The sequence below is a fragment of the Eublepharis macularius genome, chromosome 5 (genome assembly GCF_028583425.1).
Source record: "Eublepharis macularius isolate TG4126 chromosome 5, MPM_Emac_v1.0, whole genome shotgun sequence".
Taxonomy (NCBI): Eukaryota; Metazoa; Chordata; class Lepidosauria; order Squamata; family Eublepharidae; genus Eublepharis; species Eublepharis macularius.
Window position 1 is genome coordinate 98,445,861 of NC_072794.1, and position 18,723 is coordinate 98,464,583.

Here is an 18,723-nt window from a genome sequence, read left to right on the forward strand (position 1 = left end):
ATGTACACTCTGAGAGTCTCTCTACAAAAGACTCCTCAGCGTGTGGTTGTCAAGTGTAGGAAACAGAGGCAGAGAGAGCTTCTCAGAGAGTATGTCAATTTCATCTTCACCTCCCCAAAGGCTATGTCAATTTCACCTCTCCAGCTTAAAACTGTGTGGGATTGCAACCAGAGGGCAGCGAGGAATGGAAATGGTCTGGAGCTGTCTGTCATGAGTCAGCCCCAGCCCCGACTAGCCACCTTACCTAGTGCCTCAGAGTCCTCCTCAGAAGATGAGCAAGAAGGGCCAGCAGGATCTCCTCTAGAGTCGGAAGCCCCTGCAGAAGCTATGGGAGAGGAGGAGCAGTCAGAAACCACTGCTGCTGCTCCAGAGGGAATTCAGCAAGAACAGCCTGGAGCTTCTGCAGAGACTGTCAGGGATGAGGAACAGCCAGAAACCTCCACAGAGGCTGTAAGAGACAAAGACTCCCCCAGGGCAAGAGCAAAATCCAAGCCTCTGGGGCCAGCTGAAAGGAGGAAACTTAGAGATAAGGCAGCGCTCCTGGAGAGGCGTAGGAGTGGCCGTCTGCAAGCACAATGCCGAGCTGAACTGTTCGAGGGAGAGGCAACAGCTGTCCCTCATTAGGACAGCAATAAAGGAAGACGCTGAGGAAACCAAGCGTGGAAGCAACTCAGCTTGCCACTCCCTGCTACTTGGACGTTTGTGTACCCTGCTCTACTGCTTGCTTGGACTTTGACCTCGGCCTGCCTACTGACTACTCTTCTGCCTGCCCCTCTCTCTCTGACTGATAGCCTGACCCTGACACCTGGCCTTACTCCTGGACCCTGGTTGGCTGTCTTCTGTAATACTGAACTCCTGCCTGCTGTGTTCAGCCCTGCAGTACCAGTGAGCCTCCTGCCTGCTGTGCCCAGCCCTGTGTGTGACACTGCCTTCCAGAGCCAAGCTTGGACTTGGAGAGGTAATAATGGGCTGAAGTTTCCCTTCTAGCATTTCACAGCCCCTTCACACAGCTCGAGTGCATAGCAAAGCCTTTGCCCTTCTGCTGGCTCTGTCTTTTTAAACTTTTAAACTGTCCTTCCCAACATATATTCTTCACATGTCAGATGTTTTGTGTTGAGAGACTCTAAATTATACTTGGATGTAGCATCTGGAGAGATTCTGAAGTGCTATCTCCTCTGAAAGGATCCCAGGCAGCAGAAGTTCAGAAAGACCTTTCTCTGGATAGAAAGCTGCTGCCATTTAAAGTAGATAACACTGAGCTAGATGGGACAAATTTCTTACTTGGTTTCTAGGAGGTGTTGTAATCTATTTGCCAGAGCATTTAATGGGGTATGGATTCCTGGTATCTTTTAGGGGGGAAGGGGGCTATTTGGGGCTTTATTTTAGTCTGTATCTTTTATAATTGACTAGTGATTACTTCCAAATATTATGAGGAAAAGTGGGGTGTAAATATTTCAATAAACAAAATGCATAAAATACATATTCATATGATCAGAGATTCAGAAGCATATGAGAGAGAGAACCCTTTGAGGCTATTTCTCTGTGCTAGGAGTTCATATAACATGCCAACATACTGGGCTTGAAAATATGGCACTATGGAACAATTGTTTGAGAGTGCCACAACTATGGAACAACATCAAAAAACAGTTGGCCACAAAACAGCATAATTACAACTGGCCTTTGGGGTGTAACATTGCTAAATACTTTTTTTCTTTTGACATGCATGTTATTTTGTACTAGGTGCACAGTGTAACTGGTAGTGGAAAACATTTTTGACTGTGTATACATGGACTGGAATCTACAGCTTCTCTTTCCACATATATGTGGCTCAAAAAGTACACCTTTTCTGACATGGATGAAAAAGATTGTTTGAAGTAGCCTTCAGCCTTCTGCTTTCGGGGCATGCACAGACAAGAGATTCTATGAATAATACTGCTAACAACAGCTAGCTCAGTCAATAAATAAGGCAAAGTAGTGATCACTTCCAAGGAATTGTTCATTTGATCAGCTGCTCTGAAATAACTTGCTTGACAACAACAGGAAGTAAGCTGCTATCAGGATACTGAAAACACACTTGCAGTGCATTTCAGTTTTTACTGAAAAATGTCACCATATGGCAAAGGGCACATATTCCAAATAGTTATTCTGAAAGAGCAGGGACAGGGAAGGAACATGATAGTGTTGTGGAAACAGAACCCATGCCACTGGAACAGGCAAGCTGAAGGGGACAGCAGGAAACAGCCCCATTGCAAAGGTGGCAGGTATGCCTGGATGCTTTCATGTTGCAAGGAAAGAGATGCAAGAAGTGAATGTGGCTTGGGAGCTACTGATGAGCAGTAGGAGAAGGGAGAGGTTGAGGAAGAATCCCCCTGCAGCTCTGTTCTGAACTGAAGAAAGCCAGGAAAAGAAGAACAATGGCAGCTTTCACATTTATTCAGCTACAGGAATATGCTGCTAGAGCCAGAGAGCAGGAACTCAGCTGCCAGACTCTCCTAACCCTGGTTTACCATTCCAGGTGTGTTAATAAGGGATAGATCCAAATATAGGGGCAGAAGTCTATGCTCCTGAACATGTTGCTACATGAGCCCTCCTATGTGACAGAGCTGGAGCACCTGTGTCTTTGTGCAGATTCTCAGGAATACAAATACAAGCATGTAGCTATGTCTATGTGATATTTTTGTGTGCTGGGTAAATGTCTGCTTCATATATTCATTGTACATATGAGAAGTGTCCATGCTCACACATACACAAAACTATAAGTTATGTACATGTATGCACTGACGTAAGTATGCAAGTATGCCATGCTGATCCTGGGTATAAGAGGGAGAACGAGAAGGAACATATGATTTGGGTGCAGTCCCCCAACCAAGAGAGTGTATCAGAATTGCAACACAAGCTTGAAGCCACTGCCTTCAACCCTAACTACCTCCTCCCTGTCTAGGAGACAGGTCAAATGTCAGCATTGGGAAGTGGTGAGCCAGCAGCGGTGACACTCTGTTTCCTTTCAAGGCCACCCATTTGAGACTATTAAGTGCTGGTCTCCTGCTTTTTGATAGCCCTGAAAACACAGGCAGTTTATTTCTCTTAAACAATCAATCACAGCTGCTGTCAGCACAACAAATACTCTAACCCTGCTTTTTACATCTTGCTCTGGCCTTTCCCTTCTCTCCTGCACAAAGTGTTTCCTGCTTGATGTGTTGGACTTTAACTCTGCCATCTAAATAGGTACTTATCACTTAACATGGAGGTGATGGCTTGACATGTTTTCTGTCTCCTGACCTCCCCTGCACTGTGGGGAAACAGTCAAAGTGTTGCTAATAGCTGTTATCACTTGGGAACTGTAACCTGAATGCAATGAGTGATACCAACCTTCGCTGCGTTTTATAGCAGCTATAGAGGAATAGGCATTCCAAGACATGAACTCTAGCCAATTTTATTCTCCAATATTTTCCTAGGGCCCAGCAATGCATAAACTCCCACAGGCTCCTTTGTGGGGCTGTGGCCATGATTCCAGGATGATGCAGGGACATTTACTACTGACAAAAACAAGCTCTACTCTTTTGCCTTCCAAAACATTGAACTTTTTTTAATAATAATTTTTGTGTGATACCAAAGTCCAGTACACATCTTTCTATGTTTCAGTGGTGGCAGAGAAAGGAGTTTACCAAGCCTATTGCCTGATGTGGGCTCCAGATATCTTTGCTCTCTGCCTTGCATACCAGACCTTTCTGAATCTCCAGGAAGGCACCTCTTGATACTATTTTCCATCAGCTATCACAATTAGACCTATCCTGCATTTCAGGCTACAGTATTCTGATCATTCATCACATCTCCATAGGGATATGTTTGAACTGGTTTTAAACATTCAGACCCAGTATTTCTTTTGTGTGCTAACAAAGGTGAGTGGTACCTTAGGAATTGTTTTGTAGAAAGAAAGTCCAGCAATGCTGTCCTGCTTTCTACCACCACCAGGACTGCAACAGTAGGTAGCTTCCCACGGCCTGCACTGCCTCCTCTCTCAGCATCTCAGCTGCCTTGCCACCTTCCCCACTGGAGTGGTAGTTGCCAACACCCATGCTCAGCCCTGGACAACAACCTCAAGCTGCGTAGCCAACTCCCCTTTTTCCTGCACAACACAGACAGTTCAACCTCAGCCAGGCCTAGAAGACTTTTGGCAGCCTGGGCAGGGCCAGTGAGGGAGCTGCCAAAGAAGCTTTAGCAGCAGCAGGGACAAGGGTGGGGACTGGAAGAAAATCGAGGGAGGTGAGAAAGGGAAAGGGAAAGCCTTAAAATGCAGGCTCCTGTGCGTTCCAAGGAGGAAGACAGGGGAAGAAGTAGCTGGAGTGCGCTGTCACTCCCCGGGCAGGAGAAAGAACAAGGTGATGCAACCCCTTCCTGGACTGTCTGAGGCCAAATTGTCTGAGGCCAGAGGATACCTGCCTACAGCAGTTGGCCAACTTGTAGATGAGTAGATGGGGGCACTGGTGAGAGAAGAACAAGCAAACAAGCAAGCAAGAAAAAAATCTAAACTCATTTACTAGAAAGTAAGTGCATTGATTTCAGTAAAGTTTATTTCCAATAAGGTATTTAGAATTACCACTATGGACACGTTTCCAAACTTAATTACATCTGTCCAATCGTATTTCCAGTTCCTTTTTGCATATGAATGCCCTAAGTGCTGACATATTTCAAATATACATGGACAGTTCTCTGGTCTCCTCTTCTTCCCTACAGCCACAATGAACACATTTAATTATTAATCTTTCCTCATCTATCAGTTTTAGAGATGAAGCCCTGAGGTGTTATGTGATTTCCCCAAGGTCAAAATAAAAATACATAGCACAGTTGCTACTAAGGATCCAGGACAACAGACCAAGGAGTTTAGATATTTAATGCCATTTCATAGCTCAAGCTCTAGAAAAGAACATTCTGCCTACAGATGGTTATCTGGAAAACAGTTTCACCAAACTCTTTATCCTTGGAATGTTTAGTAGTCAGATAGACCCCTGGAAGCAGTTAATTGCCAAAGTTCTCTAAATAGCTGTAGCAAGGCAGAGGAAAAGAATTAAGAACTCAATCTATATTCACTTAGCAATTAGAGTGAAGGCCTGGGCTTAAATCCAGGGTATATAGTGTGTGTGAGAGCAAAGAGTTGCAGCCCATGTAACAGGAGAACAAGTAAGAAAATACTAAGTTTGAGAGCCTCCCACATTTTGCAAAAGCCGGTGTGCCCAATTCCTACTGTATTCCTTTCACAGAATCATAAGTATAATTAAACAACAGGTGATACTTCAAGGGAGAAGAACTTGATGGGGAACTCCCATCAAACTGTGGAATGAATTAGTCTAATTGATACAAGGATGGATAGGGTTTTTTTACAGTGATAAAAATAAACCTAGTACTGGAAAACTTTACTGCTCTGTTTAAGTGATTCCAAATTATGATGTACAGTTTGGTCTTGGGAACCAGAGTGTGTTGGTGCGAAGATAGTATTTAAGTTCCAGTTCAGAAGAAGCTGAACCACAAATTATTTGTGAACACTGAGTTCCTTTCATGTCATCACAGTTAAAATAGTTATTTTAATACTCTGTAACATTACTTTAACAATATCTTACTGACAATAAAAAAAACTTTCTGAAGAATCTTCCCCAGTGCCAAAAAGAGTTCAGTAAACAGTGTTGGGATATGTTGCAAGCAAACTTGGTGATTCTGCAACAGCATTATTTCAGGACCAGGAACAGCACCCAAAGGCAGAGTAGGAAAAATCTTGCCTTACTCTGCCTCTGTTGAAAGCATAGCTCTCTGGGTCCTGCTGAAGAAATCCAGGAGGCAAAGAACTACCTGCAGCCATGGCTGTGGAGCCCACATACTGGTTTAGGTTCCAACATGTCCCACCTTAAGGAAAAGGAGGTTCTGAATATTGAGGAACTAACGTAGACCAATACTGGTTGGTCAGCCCAACTCCAATTGAAACAGAGGGGTGATGAATTTAAAATTACAGTATGATAATCTGAGACAACACAAACCCAGGGGTTACTGGATTTGCTCTAATGAGTGATAGCTCCTCATAGGCAGAAATCCAGTAAAATCATAGCCATACATTAACATGGAAAATTTTCTTGATCGGTATGTATATGAGAAACTGCAGAGAAAAGGAATTGGAGAAGAGGCTAAAATTATAAGATAGGTGCCTGGAATTTAAAATCACATGCATGTATACCTGTACTGAGCACAACTGTTTGTCAGCGAGGAGAAAGAAAAGTGAACCCACAAAGATGATGTGAAGCCTCTATGAAGAAAGGCAATAGAAAATTGTTTTTTAAAATGAAAGAACAGAGTGGGGATTCAAATCTCTCATCGAACTAAGAAGTGGGACAGCATAATCACTGTCAATCCTTACAACTTTCAGTAGAAACATTGTGGAATGTGGGTGAAAAGACTAATTTTAACCCATGATGTTGTTTAACGCCAGGGTGGTGGAAAGAATATTGCTTGGCTCCAGAGTTTAACTATAAAAGAAGTTACAGAACTGGCATATGAGACTGAAATCTGTCTGGCTTTTCAAGACTGTACAGGGCATATTAACTTTTAGTTGTGAGCCTTTAGAAGATAATATGTCATCCATGGTGTGATGGTTTTGCAAGATTAATTGTTCATAAAATCTCTCACATCAGATCTGTCTTAGATATCAGATTGATAGTGGATCCTACAACAAAGGTGTTGGAAAGATTTGCTTGTCCTGGTTGTATGGATAATTTCATATTGTTATTCATGACAGAAGTGGATTAGGGTCCCTGAGGTAGTGAAGGACAACACTTCCTAGTTTAATCCTTGCCCTCCCTGGCTTGTTCTGCTTGCCAGGAAAATGCACTGATTTCTTTGGCTAGGATAACTGTTATGACCTATTTCTTTTCTCTGTTTAGATTTTTCCTTTAACCCTCTTCTTACACCCACTGGGTAGATTGCTGCCACCAGGAATTATATTCCAAAATAAGTAATTTAAATTTCCCTTTTAATAATGTGCACAAGCATCAGGCTCCTTTGTGGTCTATGTGGCCCTGAGGATAGGAATGGGATATGGGAAAACAGATACTCTGGGATGAAAAAAACAATCAAAATAAACTTTTATTTTGTTAAGAAGCATATTGGTTTCATACTGTTAATTAAGTTTGATGGTTTCAAAGATAGTTATCAGTTTTTAAAGTTTCTTTTCATAGACTCAGTCACACAGATATACACAAACTTTCCCTCTCAGTTTGCCTGCTTCAGATATCAATTTCTCACTCAAATACACATAGACTTTCACTCTCAGGTGCACACACAGTTTGCCTGCTTTGGACAGAATGTTCTTGCACAGACACACACAGTTCAGGCTTCCACACAGGTTGCCTTAATGAACTGGAACGAGAATCCCCTCAGGTTTCCACACAGGCTGCCTGCTTTGCCCAGGCTCAATATTTCTCTCAGAAATGCATAGACAGTGACACCCTCAGGCTGCACACAGCTTGCCTGCTTTGCCCAGACTGAATCTTTTCTCTCCACTCAGTAACTAAATACTGCATTCACTCCTCCCACACTCTCAGTCATCAACCAATCATCTCACTCACTCATCCCTCTCTTTCACCCCCCACTCTTCATTTGTACCACACCAAGCATTTAAAGACACACACACACATTTAAAATCATTACAATAACCAACATCTCCTCACTGCAAGGACGTCTCCTTAAAGGAAGTCCTTTGAAAAATGTCCTTGTTGAAAAGCCATCTTTAGATAAGGAGGAACTAATTATAGACCAAAGTCAAATTTGCTGTCCTTGGTAAGGTGATGGAGCCAGTGGTGACAAAGCAGCTCCAAGCATACCTAAATGGTATTTCATCCCTTGATATTTTTCACTCTGTGCTCAGGCCTAGTTATGGGACAAAGACAGGTTTGATATTACTGGTGGATGATTTGCAGCTACAAAGGAGGAAAAGACAATGAATCCTTGTAAACTCTGTTACACTAGCTAGCCACTCTTGATATGCCATGTCTATATGCTAGTAAATTTAGAGCACAGCACTGGGATATCAAGAACAGTCCTCTAATGGTTCAATTTTTTGCTACTGAATAGATAGCAGATAGTTTTCACCTCTTCCACAGGTACAGGTGCATGCACAGGAGGGAACCAGCAGAGACCTCAATGGAGAATGAGTAATTTGTAGGCCAGCACCCTGGAAATGAGAAATGCAGCTGGCACATGTGGAAAGGGTGAAGGTGGCATTTCCAATGGCTGAGGGCAGTTTTGCTCATCACAGTTCCCTGTAACCCCCTCTCTTTTTCTGCACACATAATACCTCCATCCTTTATGTACTAAATCTTGTAGCCTAGTATTTTTTCCTAATATTTTTGTTAACAACAAAGGAAGAAATTCCAAATTTGAATATTAAAATCCAAATTGTGCAAACCAGAATAAAATATGAAGTGTAACTACAACTGCCTGAACTTTTTGACATAATTGTATAAGCATGGGATCCTGAGCATGCTATCTATTCCTTCCACCATCCAGTTCCTCCTGGCATTGCTCCTGATGTGTCAGTCGGATATGCCCTCCACTAAGCATTCTTCAAGTTCCTATAGCAGTTACAATTCAAGGGGAGCAGCCAGGTTTTCATCAGTGCAAGAGCTCAACAGATCTTTGCTACTGCACCTATTTTCAGACTCAGGGTTCTTCCCTGGAATATGATAATTAATAAAAGGGACCCTGAGTAGGTGTATAGTGCATATCTCTTACCCCCGAGTGACTAAAAAGTGTCCCAACTTACCAAAAATTAGGGGGAAGGGCCTTCAGATGCAAATGAGCCCTAGAATCTTTTTCCACTTATAAGCACAGATATAAGTGACTAATATTTACACATCTAAGAATGCTGATCCTACCTTGCAAATGTCTGGCCACTAAACTCTTTCCCTAACTGCTAAATAAAGTGAAAAGTACATCACTTTTTGCAATATGCAAGCCTCTTCTGGAAGCAAGTGCCACTTGAGAATAACAATTCTAAGGCCGAGTGCTGAAAGAAGTATTCAAAGGATCCTTCTTCTTAATGTTCTTAGGATGTGGAGTGGGGGGGTGGGGTGGAGAGGGGGGAATCCATGGGGTGAAAGCAGTTGAGTGATCTTGGTTACATAAGGACCCCTCAACAATCCTGCCTTAATCCCTGCACTCAAAGCAAATGGTATTCTTTGTTGCTTGAAGCTTCAATGGCTCATCCCCGCTGGGAGAAAAGACCTTTCTTGGTTATCTGGTGACTCTCTCTAACTCACTATATTTATCCCCAAACAGTTAATCTGCCTATTGAACTCCTCCTTAGGAGTTATGTTTGGGAAAGATGAGTTATCTGCGTTTAGCAATAAGCACAAGCAAAATGCACAAGGAAAGAGCAGCCTTCATGCTGTTCCTGCCCTTTTCTGCTCCCTTGTGACGCACAAAGGCAAGCGTGAAAGTTCTTGATTGTGAAGCACAATTGATGTGTCTCTCTATGTCCCAACCACCTTTGATGCCTGCTGCTTCAGGTGTGTTTGCTTCTTTTTGGGCCCAGTACACACACTAACAGATAGCAGGTCATAACTGACTAGGTTTTTAACCTGGTCTTGAGGGCTAGTCTATTACATGTCAGTGTTGCCGTGTTCGTTATCAATACTCATTTTTGAGGTGCTGTGGCCAGTCTTCCAAACTATTCCATTTTTTAAAATCCTGCCCTTCCTTCCAAGGAGTTTGGGACTGCATATATAGTTCCATCATCCACTGCTATCACTAACAACAATCCAGATAAGTTTGCCTGAGACAGAGTGATTGGCCCAAGGCCTCCCAGTTCTGCACTGTAACCTCTATACCAGACTGGATCATAGAGTGGAACCACAAGTGACAAAAGGCACAGGTTGGACACTTGTCAGCTTCTCTCAAGTTTTGATGGGAAATGTAGGCAGCTTGGCCGGAATGTTGGACAAGTGACAGTTGAAAAGTCTATTGGACAGCAGACAGAGAGCCAAGCTGCAAGACTAGGATGCCTACATTTCCCATCAAAACTTGAGGGAAGCTGACAAGTGTCCCATCTGTGCCTTTTGTCACTTGTAGTTCCGCTCTTAGTGTAGGATGCCTTAGGGGCACTGATTGCCAGTTAAGTATATCTCTATCCTCAGTTCCCAATAAATGGAGATTGTGCAGGCAGAATTACTACAGAAATCCCTTGGCTTTTACAGCTTTGCAAAACCCAAGATAAAATGTCAGAAATGATAATAACCTTTTATATTCCCCAACTTTGGGACCTAAAGATGGCCACTAGTAAAATATAGAACTGTTTTAGGATGCCCAAGTAGTTTTTCAGAAGCTGTGTTAAGGAAATACCGGTACTATGCAGAATGCAGAAATAAAGAATTAAGTGACAGTCTCCTACTCAGAGTACTTTATAGTCTATGAAGATAATAATCTGATACCACATACCAAAAGAAAGATGGGATGGGGGACAATTTGGAACATGAACTGCAATGTTTACAGAGATAATGGAAATTGGGAACATTAATGAAAATTAATAAAATATGTCTGAGTTTTGCTCACTTACCTTGGGGGTGCCTGGGGCCATAACATCCTTCAATATAGTGTTCTTACTGCCAAGAGAGATGAGAAGAGGATCATTACCATCATGAATAAGGGCAAACAAAGTTCTCAATGTAGCATTTACCTGCCTTTTTTCATATCCCCCCCTTCTAAGACTCAGACACTTGAGCTAAAACTTTTCATGCACACTGTAAACCAATCACCATCATACTACATTGTATTCTGATCACCAGGACTGCAGTGTCTTACCCCTACCTACCCATCCATCCATTCATTCTTCCTTCACGTTTTTATCCTATCTTTCCTCTCAGGAACTCAAGGCTGTATACAAGTTCTGTTCTCCCTAGAGTTTATCCACATAACTACCTTGCCAAGTAAGTTAGGCTGAGAGTTAGTAATTGGCCGAGCACCACTCAGTGAATTTACAGTGAAATTCCAAGCAGAGTTACTCCAGCCTAAGCCCATTGAAATCAATGGGCTGAGACTGGAGTAACTCTGTTTAGGATTTCACTGTTAGTATCTAAATAAGGATGGAACATGGATTTCCTGCATCTATAGTCTGCACTCCAACCACTGCATTGCATTGATGTTGTATTACTATTGCTTCATCCATTCATATACTCATGTCATGCTAACCTGAGCAAGTTTGCCATGCATAGACAAGGCAGGGAGTCAAGCACGCCATTACGGGAAAAATGTGCCACCATCTATCATGAATATGAGTGCCTTATCATGCTGTGATGGATCTAGCTTTTTGTAGGCCCTTGGAGTACCATGGCTGACAAGAGCCCTTTAACTTTTGGGGAAGTGGGAGATATGAAAACTGTGAGATTGTATCAGAGTCCCTAGGCACTGCCACAGAGGACTCTGGGGTGCACAAAGAACAAAGACAACCATGCGCTGCATCTAAGCTCCATCTGATCTGAGGGTGTGATCCAGGATCCTCTTCCATCTAGCCACCTCCAATGCAAAGTTGAGAGTCCAAGTGGTGGAACTTACTTTCAGCTAATGGGGCCCCCCTTGCAGTCTCTGGACCCTGGCAACTACCCAGACCTGCACATCTTTGACACCAGCCATGTCGAATAAGACAGTGTCTGAGAAGAAGCCACAGCCCAGTCTAAAATTAAAAAATGAAACTGAACCTAAGGACATTACACAAATTAGACCTGGGAAAAAATCCACAGGTATACTGCGACAACCTGAAGTAAAATGACAATTTGCTGTGATATGCTTCACTAGCAATGCCTTACCACTTGCTGTTAATGTGTGAAGCATACAAATTCCGCTTCAAGAATAACACTTAGGCCTGAGAGGTGTGAACTGCAGCCCTTGAGTAGGTCAAACAGAAATAAAGAAATCAGATACCATATAGAAGGCGGAGAGGGAAAATCACTAAACTTAGATAGGACTTCTCCGCACAGGAGGCATTCCTTCAGTTTTGGTTGGTTGATTTGTTAATTTCACTCCATTTCTATTTAATAGCTGGAAGGAGGTTCACATCAGGGCGATCCTCCTCCTCCTCCCTCTCTCTGTGGTAAGATGCTTCAGATTTAATAATGCCTTTCACCCTCACTCCAGACAGGTTACATTTGAAACAATTACATATCAAAGGCAATGGGGCGGGGAGACCCCACACTGTAATTTTTTTGGTTATTAAAGTAATCTCTCTCATGTAAATTCTCTCACTAACACGCCACAAACAACATTAGGAAATAAATGATTTCCCCATGATTCGATTTGCTGATACAAAGCACCTGCAACAGGCAAAAATGGGGCTCTGAAATATGTTACCCACATTGATGTCTTGTGCTTGCAGGGCTCCCGCAGCTGGAAGTCCTTCTCTATAGCCTTGGGGGGGGGGGGTTGGGTTGTGATGGATGGGTGGATAGGTGGTAGGGAGGGCATTTAGGGAGGAGGAGGATGGTGGGGAGAGAAGGAATTGTACTTAATAATAAAATTTGTATGCAAGTCGGCATCCCAAGCTAGGGATGACTGATCGGCAGCCAGAAAGTATTAAAAAGCCTTGCTAAACAGATGCTGACAATAGAACAAGACATATCAAATCAGATCTATTCCCGAAGCATTAATACATAAGCACACACACACACGCACAAGTGCACACACATACACACACACACTTTTCTTCCCAATCACAGCAATATGGGAGACATCAATAAATTTTTATGAGACTTTTAGAAGATCAACATGCTACTGGATGTGACAAAAAAGCAATGTGACTGTCATGTTCGCTTTGTCGGGGACACTTTAGCCCCAGATGTCGAGCTGTGGCAGCAGTGAGTAGAAATTGAATTTGGCTGGCTTTAATCTGCCTTTTGTTGGCAGATGGCTGGTGCTGCAAAAGGAAACGAAGAGAAACAAGGGCAGTTGAGTGGAAGGTATTGCTTCTTGGGAAATGCAATGCTCCTATGACACCCTGCCCCCCTTCTGTAAAACATGGGGTTCCTGAAGTTTTGGTCACAGTCAGCGTGCTCTGAAATTGGAAAAGCAAAGCCTTCTCCACCTTCTCCCTTCCCACTAAACCCAATGTGATCGTAGCCCAAAGACTGTAGCTTTTGGAGATGACCTACTAACAGCCTCAACACATACTGCACAGAGGAATAAGAATAAGAGGGAAGCAAGCGTGTGTATGTATTACAGAGTGGAATTTCACTAGGAATTGTGAAGTAGCATTACTCAGACTATCTATTTATTTTATTTATTTAGAATATTTCCCTATCACCTCTTTAGAGTCCGCTTAAATTTTTTTAACAAGCCATAAACAAGCCATTAGAAATAAGCAGCATTAAAACTATACATAAAACAGAAGCAGACCATTAAGATAACATAAAGCCCTAATCAAAAGCTTGGTAAAAAGCTGGTTTTTTAGCCTGGCACCTAAAAGGAAGTAAAGTGGGTTCCAGGACTGCCTCAAGGAAGAAGGCATTCCAAAGGTGAGGTGCCACTGCAGATAATGCCCTGTCTCTAGTCACCACTTGTCTCACCTCTGAAGACTTCGGCACAAAATACAGGGCTTGAGAGGCAGATCTTAATTTGTGGGCTACTAGATAGTATGGAGGGAGATGGTCCTCTTGACCCCAAGCCTTAAAGGTAAGAACCAGCATTTTGAATTCTGCCCAGAAACAAATGCGTAACCAATGCAGATCTTTCAGCACAGAGGTGATATGGTCCTTGTACCCAGCAATAATCTGGTCACTACTGTTTGTACCAACTGAAATTTCTGAACAGTTTTCAAAGGCAGCCTCATATAGAGTGCCTAATAGCAATCTAACTTGGATGTGATCAGAACATGGATCTCTATAGCTGTAAGTGGTTACACTTGCCCTCACGATATTAAGAAGACTAATGAATATGGCAATATCATATAAGCCCCTCTCCTCGTGTGTTTAAAACAAAAACAAGCTGCCTGGCTAGGCAGGACATGGAAAAGTATTGGAATGTGAGAGGTGAAGTGAGACTAACGCAGCCCCACCTTGGATGTGTGCAAAACCATAGAAAAATGGAGGTCTCCAGAAGTACTTAAAAGAATCCATTCACACATCTTTCCAATTTTATCCTTACCCACTTTCCTATTATAGCCTCACTCATCCAGCAATTGTGGGTCATCAAATAATCTTGTTACACCTAAAGTTCCTCTCAAGAAGACCTAATAAAACCTTCTTAGTTCATTGTCCCACCTTGGAGACAGTTCGCCATCCTTATTGTCTCACCTTGGAGACAGTTTCCCAGTCCTTTGTCCCACCTTAGGAAGAACCATTAAAGCATTGTTTTAGGGCAGAGACTCTCAGTCCTGCCTCAAGGCATGTTTCACAGTATATCTGACTGTCCTGCCATGTGCTCAGCATGTGTGTGCTCTGGACTTTCCACACACCCTCAGACGGTATGTCTGAGCCCTTCTCCCTCTTCTTGCCATGAAGTGCTGGTCACTGAAGCTGCTCTCCCTCAGACACCCTCAATCTTCTGGACCTGGTAACTATAAACCCAACTCTGTAACTCTCTCCAACTTTCCTCCCTGTTTTTCTAGTTAGTTCTATGTGTTTTGTGTGCAATTGATCTGTAGTATTTTAAATAAAAAATCATTTTTGATTGAACATCTGCCTGCTTATTGAAAGGGTTCTCTAGAGAAAGAGATCCTCAAATACATAGGCACAAAAGATCCCAGTTACCCTCTCTTTGTTGCTAATTCCCCCCTACTTGCAAGGAGACCTGATCTTTGGGTAACATGGCCAGATCATGTTTTGTAAGGAAGGAGTAAGGATGTTTTGTAAGGATGGTGTATCAGCCAAAGCTAATAAAAGGCACTATACGCTATAGAGGAGACTTGAGCCTCCAGCTGTGGGCCAGGATCCCGCAGCAACTCCAAGCCACAAACCTGTTCCTTCTGGAGGAATGCAGCCTGTCCCAGAGGGACAGTCCCTTAGCAGCTTCTACATTGACCAACAGCACTTCAATTTTATCTGGATAGAGCTTTAGTTTACTGGTCCTCATTCATCCCATAATCTTCTTCAGGCACCTATTCAAGACTTCCACAGACTCATCTGGCTTAGCTGTTAGAAATAAAGCTCTTTATTTCTGTTAAAGAGAAATAAAGTTGGGTATCATCTACATCTTGGTGGCATCTCACTCAAATCCCTGGATGACCTCTTCCAGCGGTTTCATGAAGATATTAAATAGCATAGTGGATAAGATGGAACTCTACAGGACATGATAGCATAAATGCCATGATGCCAAGCAGAAGTCCTCCTGCACTACCTTCTGAAATCTGTTGGGCAAGTAAGTGTATGATCTGCTGTATGTGTAGGTACCAGAATGATCTGGGACAGCCACCTGGTTGTCATGATGGCCAAGAAAGAGTAAGCTGCTCCTGTCATGAACATTTAGAATCTCAACAACAACAAACCTCAAGGTCCTCAATGCCATGACTAAGATGGTGTCTGTCACTTCCAGCAGGGAAAGTGTTGGTCAAAAGCAGGGCTTTTTTTCAGCCGGAATGCAGCAGAACTGCATTCCAGCACCTCTTAAAAACACCCACATGATTGGTGGGTATTCAGCTGTTTTGGCCATTTTGGACCCCTTTCAGCCCAAAACTGCCAAAACAGGCCCAAAACGGCCAGGATCAGGCTGCTGCCTGGTGGGGGAGGGTCCTCCCTCACAGCAGCGGCCCAATTCGGGCCCAAAATGGCCAGGATCAAGCTGCTGCTGGGTGGGGGAAGGTTCCCCTGCCCGGCAGAAGCCCATTCCAGGCCAATCGTCAGGCCTCGCCAAGGGATTCTGTCAGACTCTCCACTTCATCCAACACAGAGGTATGAATTAAAAGAGTCTTTATTCAGATAAAACTCCCTACAAATGCTCTGTTACATAGAGATTGCCCACAATGCTGAATTATAGTCTTCCCCAAATGGTTATACTCCAATTCCCCTCCCCCAGTCCAAACAAGTCAGTTGAAGTCAGCCAAGTCCTGCAAAAGATGCCCAGCCTAACTTCCCATGCCTAGATCCCACACAGCTGCACTGATAAGGTCTCTTAGCAAAGCATAGGCATAGTGAAGGAAGCTACACTACAGGAAGAAAGCCCATCCCGCCCAGTAGTCATGTATTCACAGTTATGGCAGGCAGGCTGGCTTGCCTGCCTGACATTATCCCCCCTCCGCCAAAACCTACATCTATAACAGGATCACCCCTCCCTCGGTTTCTCCAGATAAGCTTTGAGGAGTCTTTTAGCTTTTACATCTTTAGCTTGAACCCACTCATTTTGAACCTGGTCAAAGTACTTCCATTTTATCAAGTAAAATAATTTCCCTCTTCTCCATTTTGAGTGCAACACCTCTTCCACTTCATGATGAGGCTTTCCATCCACCATGAGGGGGGGAGGACCTCCAGGTTTCGGGTGCAAGGTGTTTGCTTCCAGGGCTTTCTTCAACAAGATGTAGTGGAATACTTGATGAATATGTCTTAAATTCTTTGGCAGGTCTAGTTTCACAGCTACACCATTTTTGACATCAAGGATTTTATAAGGTCTGATTTACTTCCATCCTAACTTTTTGCTCAGTTGTTCACCCTTGAGCTTTTTTGTGGACATATAAACCCCATCTCTAGGTTGCAGATTCCAGAGGGTGGAGCGTTTACGGTCTGCATACTTTTTGTAATCCTGTTTGGCTCTTTTCAGAGTTTTTGTAATTAGATCCCACTGTTTTACGATAGAGTTCCACCAAGTACTGAGATCCCCGCCCCACTCCCGGTTGGGGGTCTTTCACAAACGGCAAGGGTTTGCCTTCAAAGCCCTGTGTGATCTTGAATGGGGATGCTCCCGTAGAGCCATGAATGCTATTGTTGTAACAATATTCTGCAAACGTAAGGAAATCAGTCCAATTATCTTGTTGATAATTAATGTAACACCTTAAAAATTGCTCCAGGACTTGATTAATCCTTTCAGATTGCCCGTTGGTTTTGGGACGATATGCTGAACTCAACCTTTGAGTCATGCCTGTTACTTTCATCAGCTCTCACCAAAACTTGGCAATGAATTGTGGGCTCCGATCCAATATTATCTTGTCTGGGAATGAATGGACTCTTACTACATGCTGCATGAACATTGTGGACAACTTTTGGGCTGTTGGCAACTTAAAGCATGGGACGAAGTGGGCTTGCTTGGAAAACAAATCCACCACCACACAAATCACTGTTTTATAATAACATTTGATTTAATAACATTCAATTTATATACCGCCCTTCAGGACAACTTAATGCCCACTCAGAGCGGTTTACAAAGTATGTCATTATTATACCCACAACAAAACACCCTGTGAGGTGGGTGGGGCTGAGAGAGCTCCAGAGAGCTGTGACTGACCCAAGTTCACCCAGTTGGCTTCAAGTGGAGGAGTGGGGAATCAAACCCGGCTCTCCAGATCAGAGTCCCGCACTCTTAACCACTACACAAAACTGGCTCTTTTTTCCCCTTACTTGGCGGGAGGTCAGTGATAAAGTCCATGGATACTACAGACCAGGGTCGGGGTGGGGTTTCCAGAAGTTGTAGTCCTGGAGGTTCCCCTCTTCCTTTTGTCCATTAAACAGGTCTGACACATGGGTACATATTGTGACACATCCTTCTGTATTCCTGGCCACCAAAACTGTCTTTGTATTGTGCAGTGTTTTTAAATAAACCAAGATGCCAGGCCAACTTGGCATCATGACAGTATTTTAATATCTGTCCCCTTAGACTCTGCAGGATATACAGTTTGTTGTTCTTATACCAACAATTATTTTCCCCTTCTCTAAGTCCTTTGGCCAATTTTCCTCCTCTTCCTTTTCCAGTTCTACCTTAATTTTCTCTTCCCACTCCAGTAGGGAAGAAGGGTGAAGGTGGTTTGCCTTGGCTGCTTGGTTTCTGGTAATCACAGCCCCTCCCAACTGGGTGGGGGAAAACATCATATCTACTACTTCTTCTCTCTGGCTGTTGTGTTGGGGAAGGCGGGACAGCACATCTGCTAGGAAATTTGACTTCCTAGGGAAATGTTTAATCACAAAGTTGAATTGTGAGAAAAACTCTGCCCACCACAGTTGCTTGGCTCCCAGTTTGCGAGGCTCTCATAATGCTTCCAGATTTCTATGATCAGTCCATATCTCAAACGGCACCTTAGCCCCCTCCAGCCAGTGCCTCCATGTACTTAAGGCCAGTTTGACTGCTGCCACTTCTTTATCCCACACCGCCCAGTTCCTTTCGGCCTTAGAAAATTTCTTGGACACATTAAGTACATGGGATGCATTTTCCCATCCTCGCCCTCCTGAAAGAGGACTCCTCCCATGGCAACATCACTCGCTTCCACCTGTATCACAAATGGGCGGCTCTCATCGGGATGGCGCAACACACGCTCGGAGATGAAACGAGCTTTTAATTCCTCAATGGCCGCTTGGCATTCCTTAGACCAAGCTAGTTTAGCACTTGTTTTCAGTTTCCTAGTTCCCTTCCCCTTAGTTTTTAGCAAGTCTGTAAGCGGCAAGGCAACTTCAGCAAAAATTTTTATGAATGGTTGGTAGAAGTTAGCAAACCTCCAAAATGACTGTAGTTGCTTCCTCGTTTGAGGGGCTTCCCATCTGAGTACAGCTTCCACTTTGGTCG

At 43.4% G+C, this 18,723-nt stretch overlaps 1 protein-coding gene across 3 annotated transcripts in view; it reads right to left on the reverse strand.

Moving 5' to 3' along the window:
- The window catches only part of RNF220 (ring finger protein 220), a 389,522-nt gene that overhangs the window by 128,603 nt on the left and 242,196 nt on the right, over positions 1-18,723 (reverse strand). For all 3 annotated transcript variants that reach the window (XM_054980446.1, XM_054980445.1, XM_054980444.1), the window contains one exon: positions 10,595-10,640. In XM_054980446.1, the coding sequence (XP_054836421.1) occupies positions 10,595-10,640 (46 nt within the window). The remainder of the gene's footprint in view (positions 1-10,594; positions 10,641-18,723) is intronic.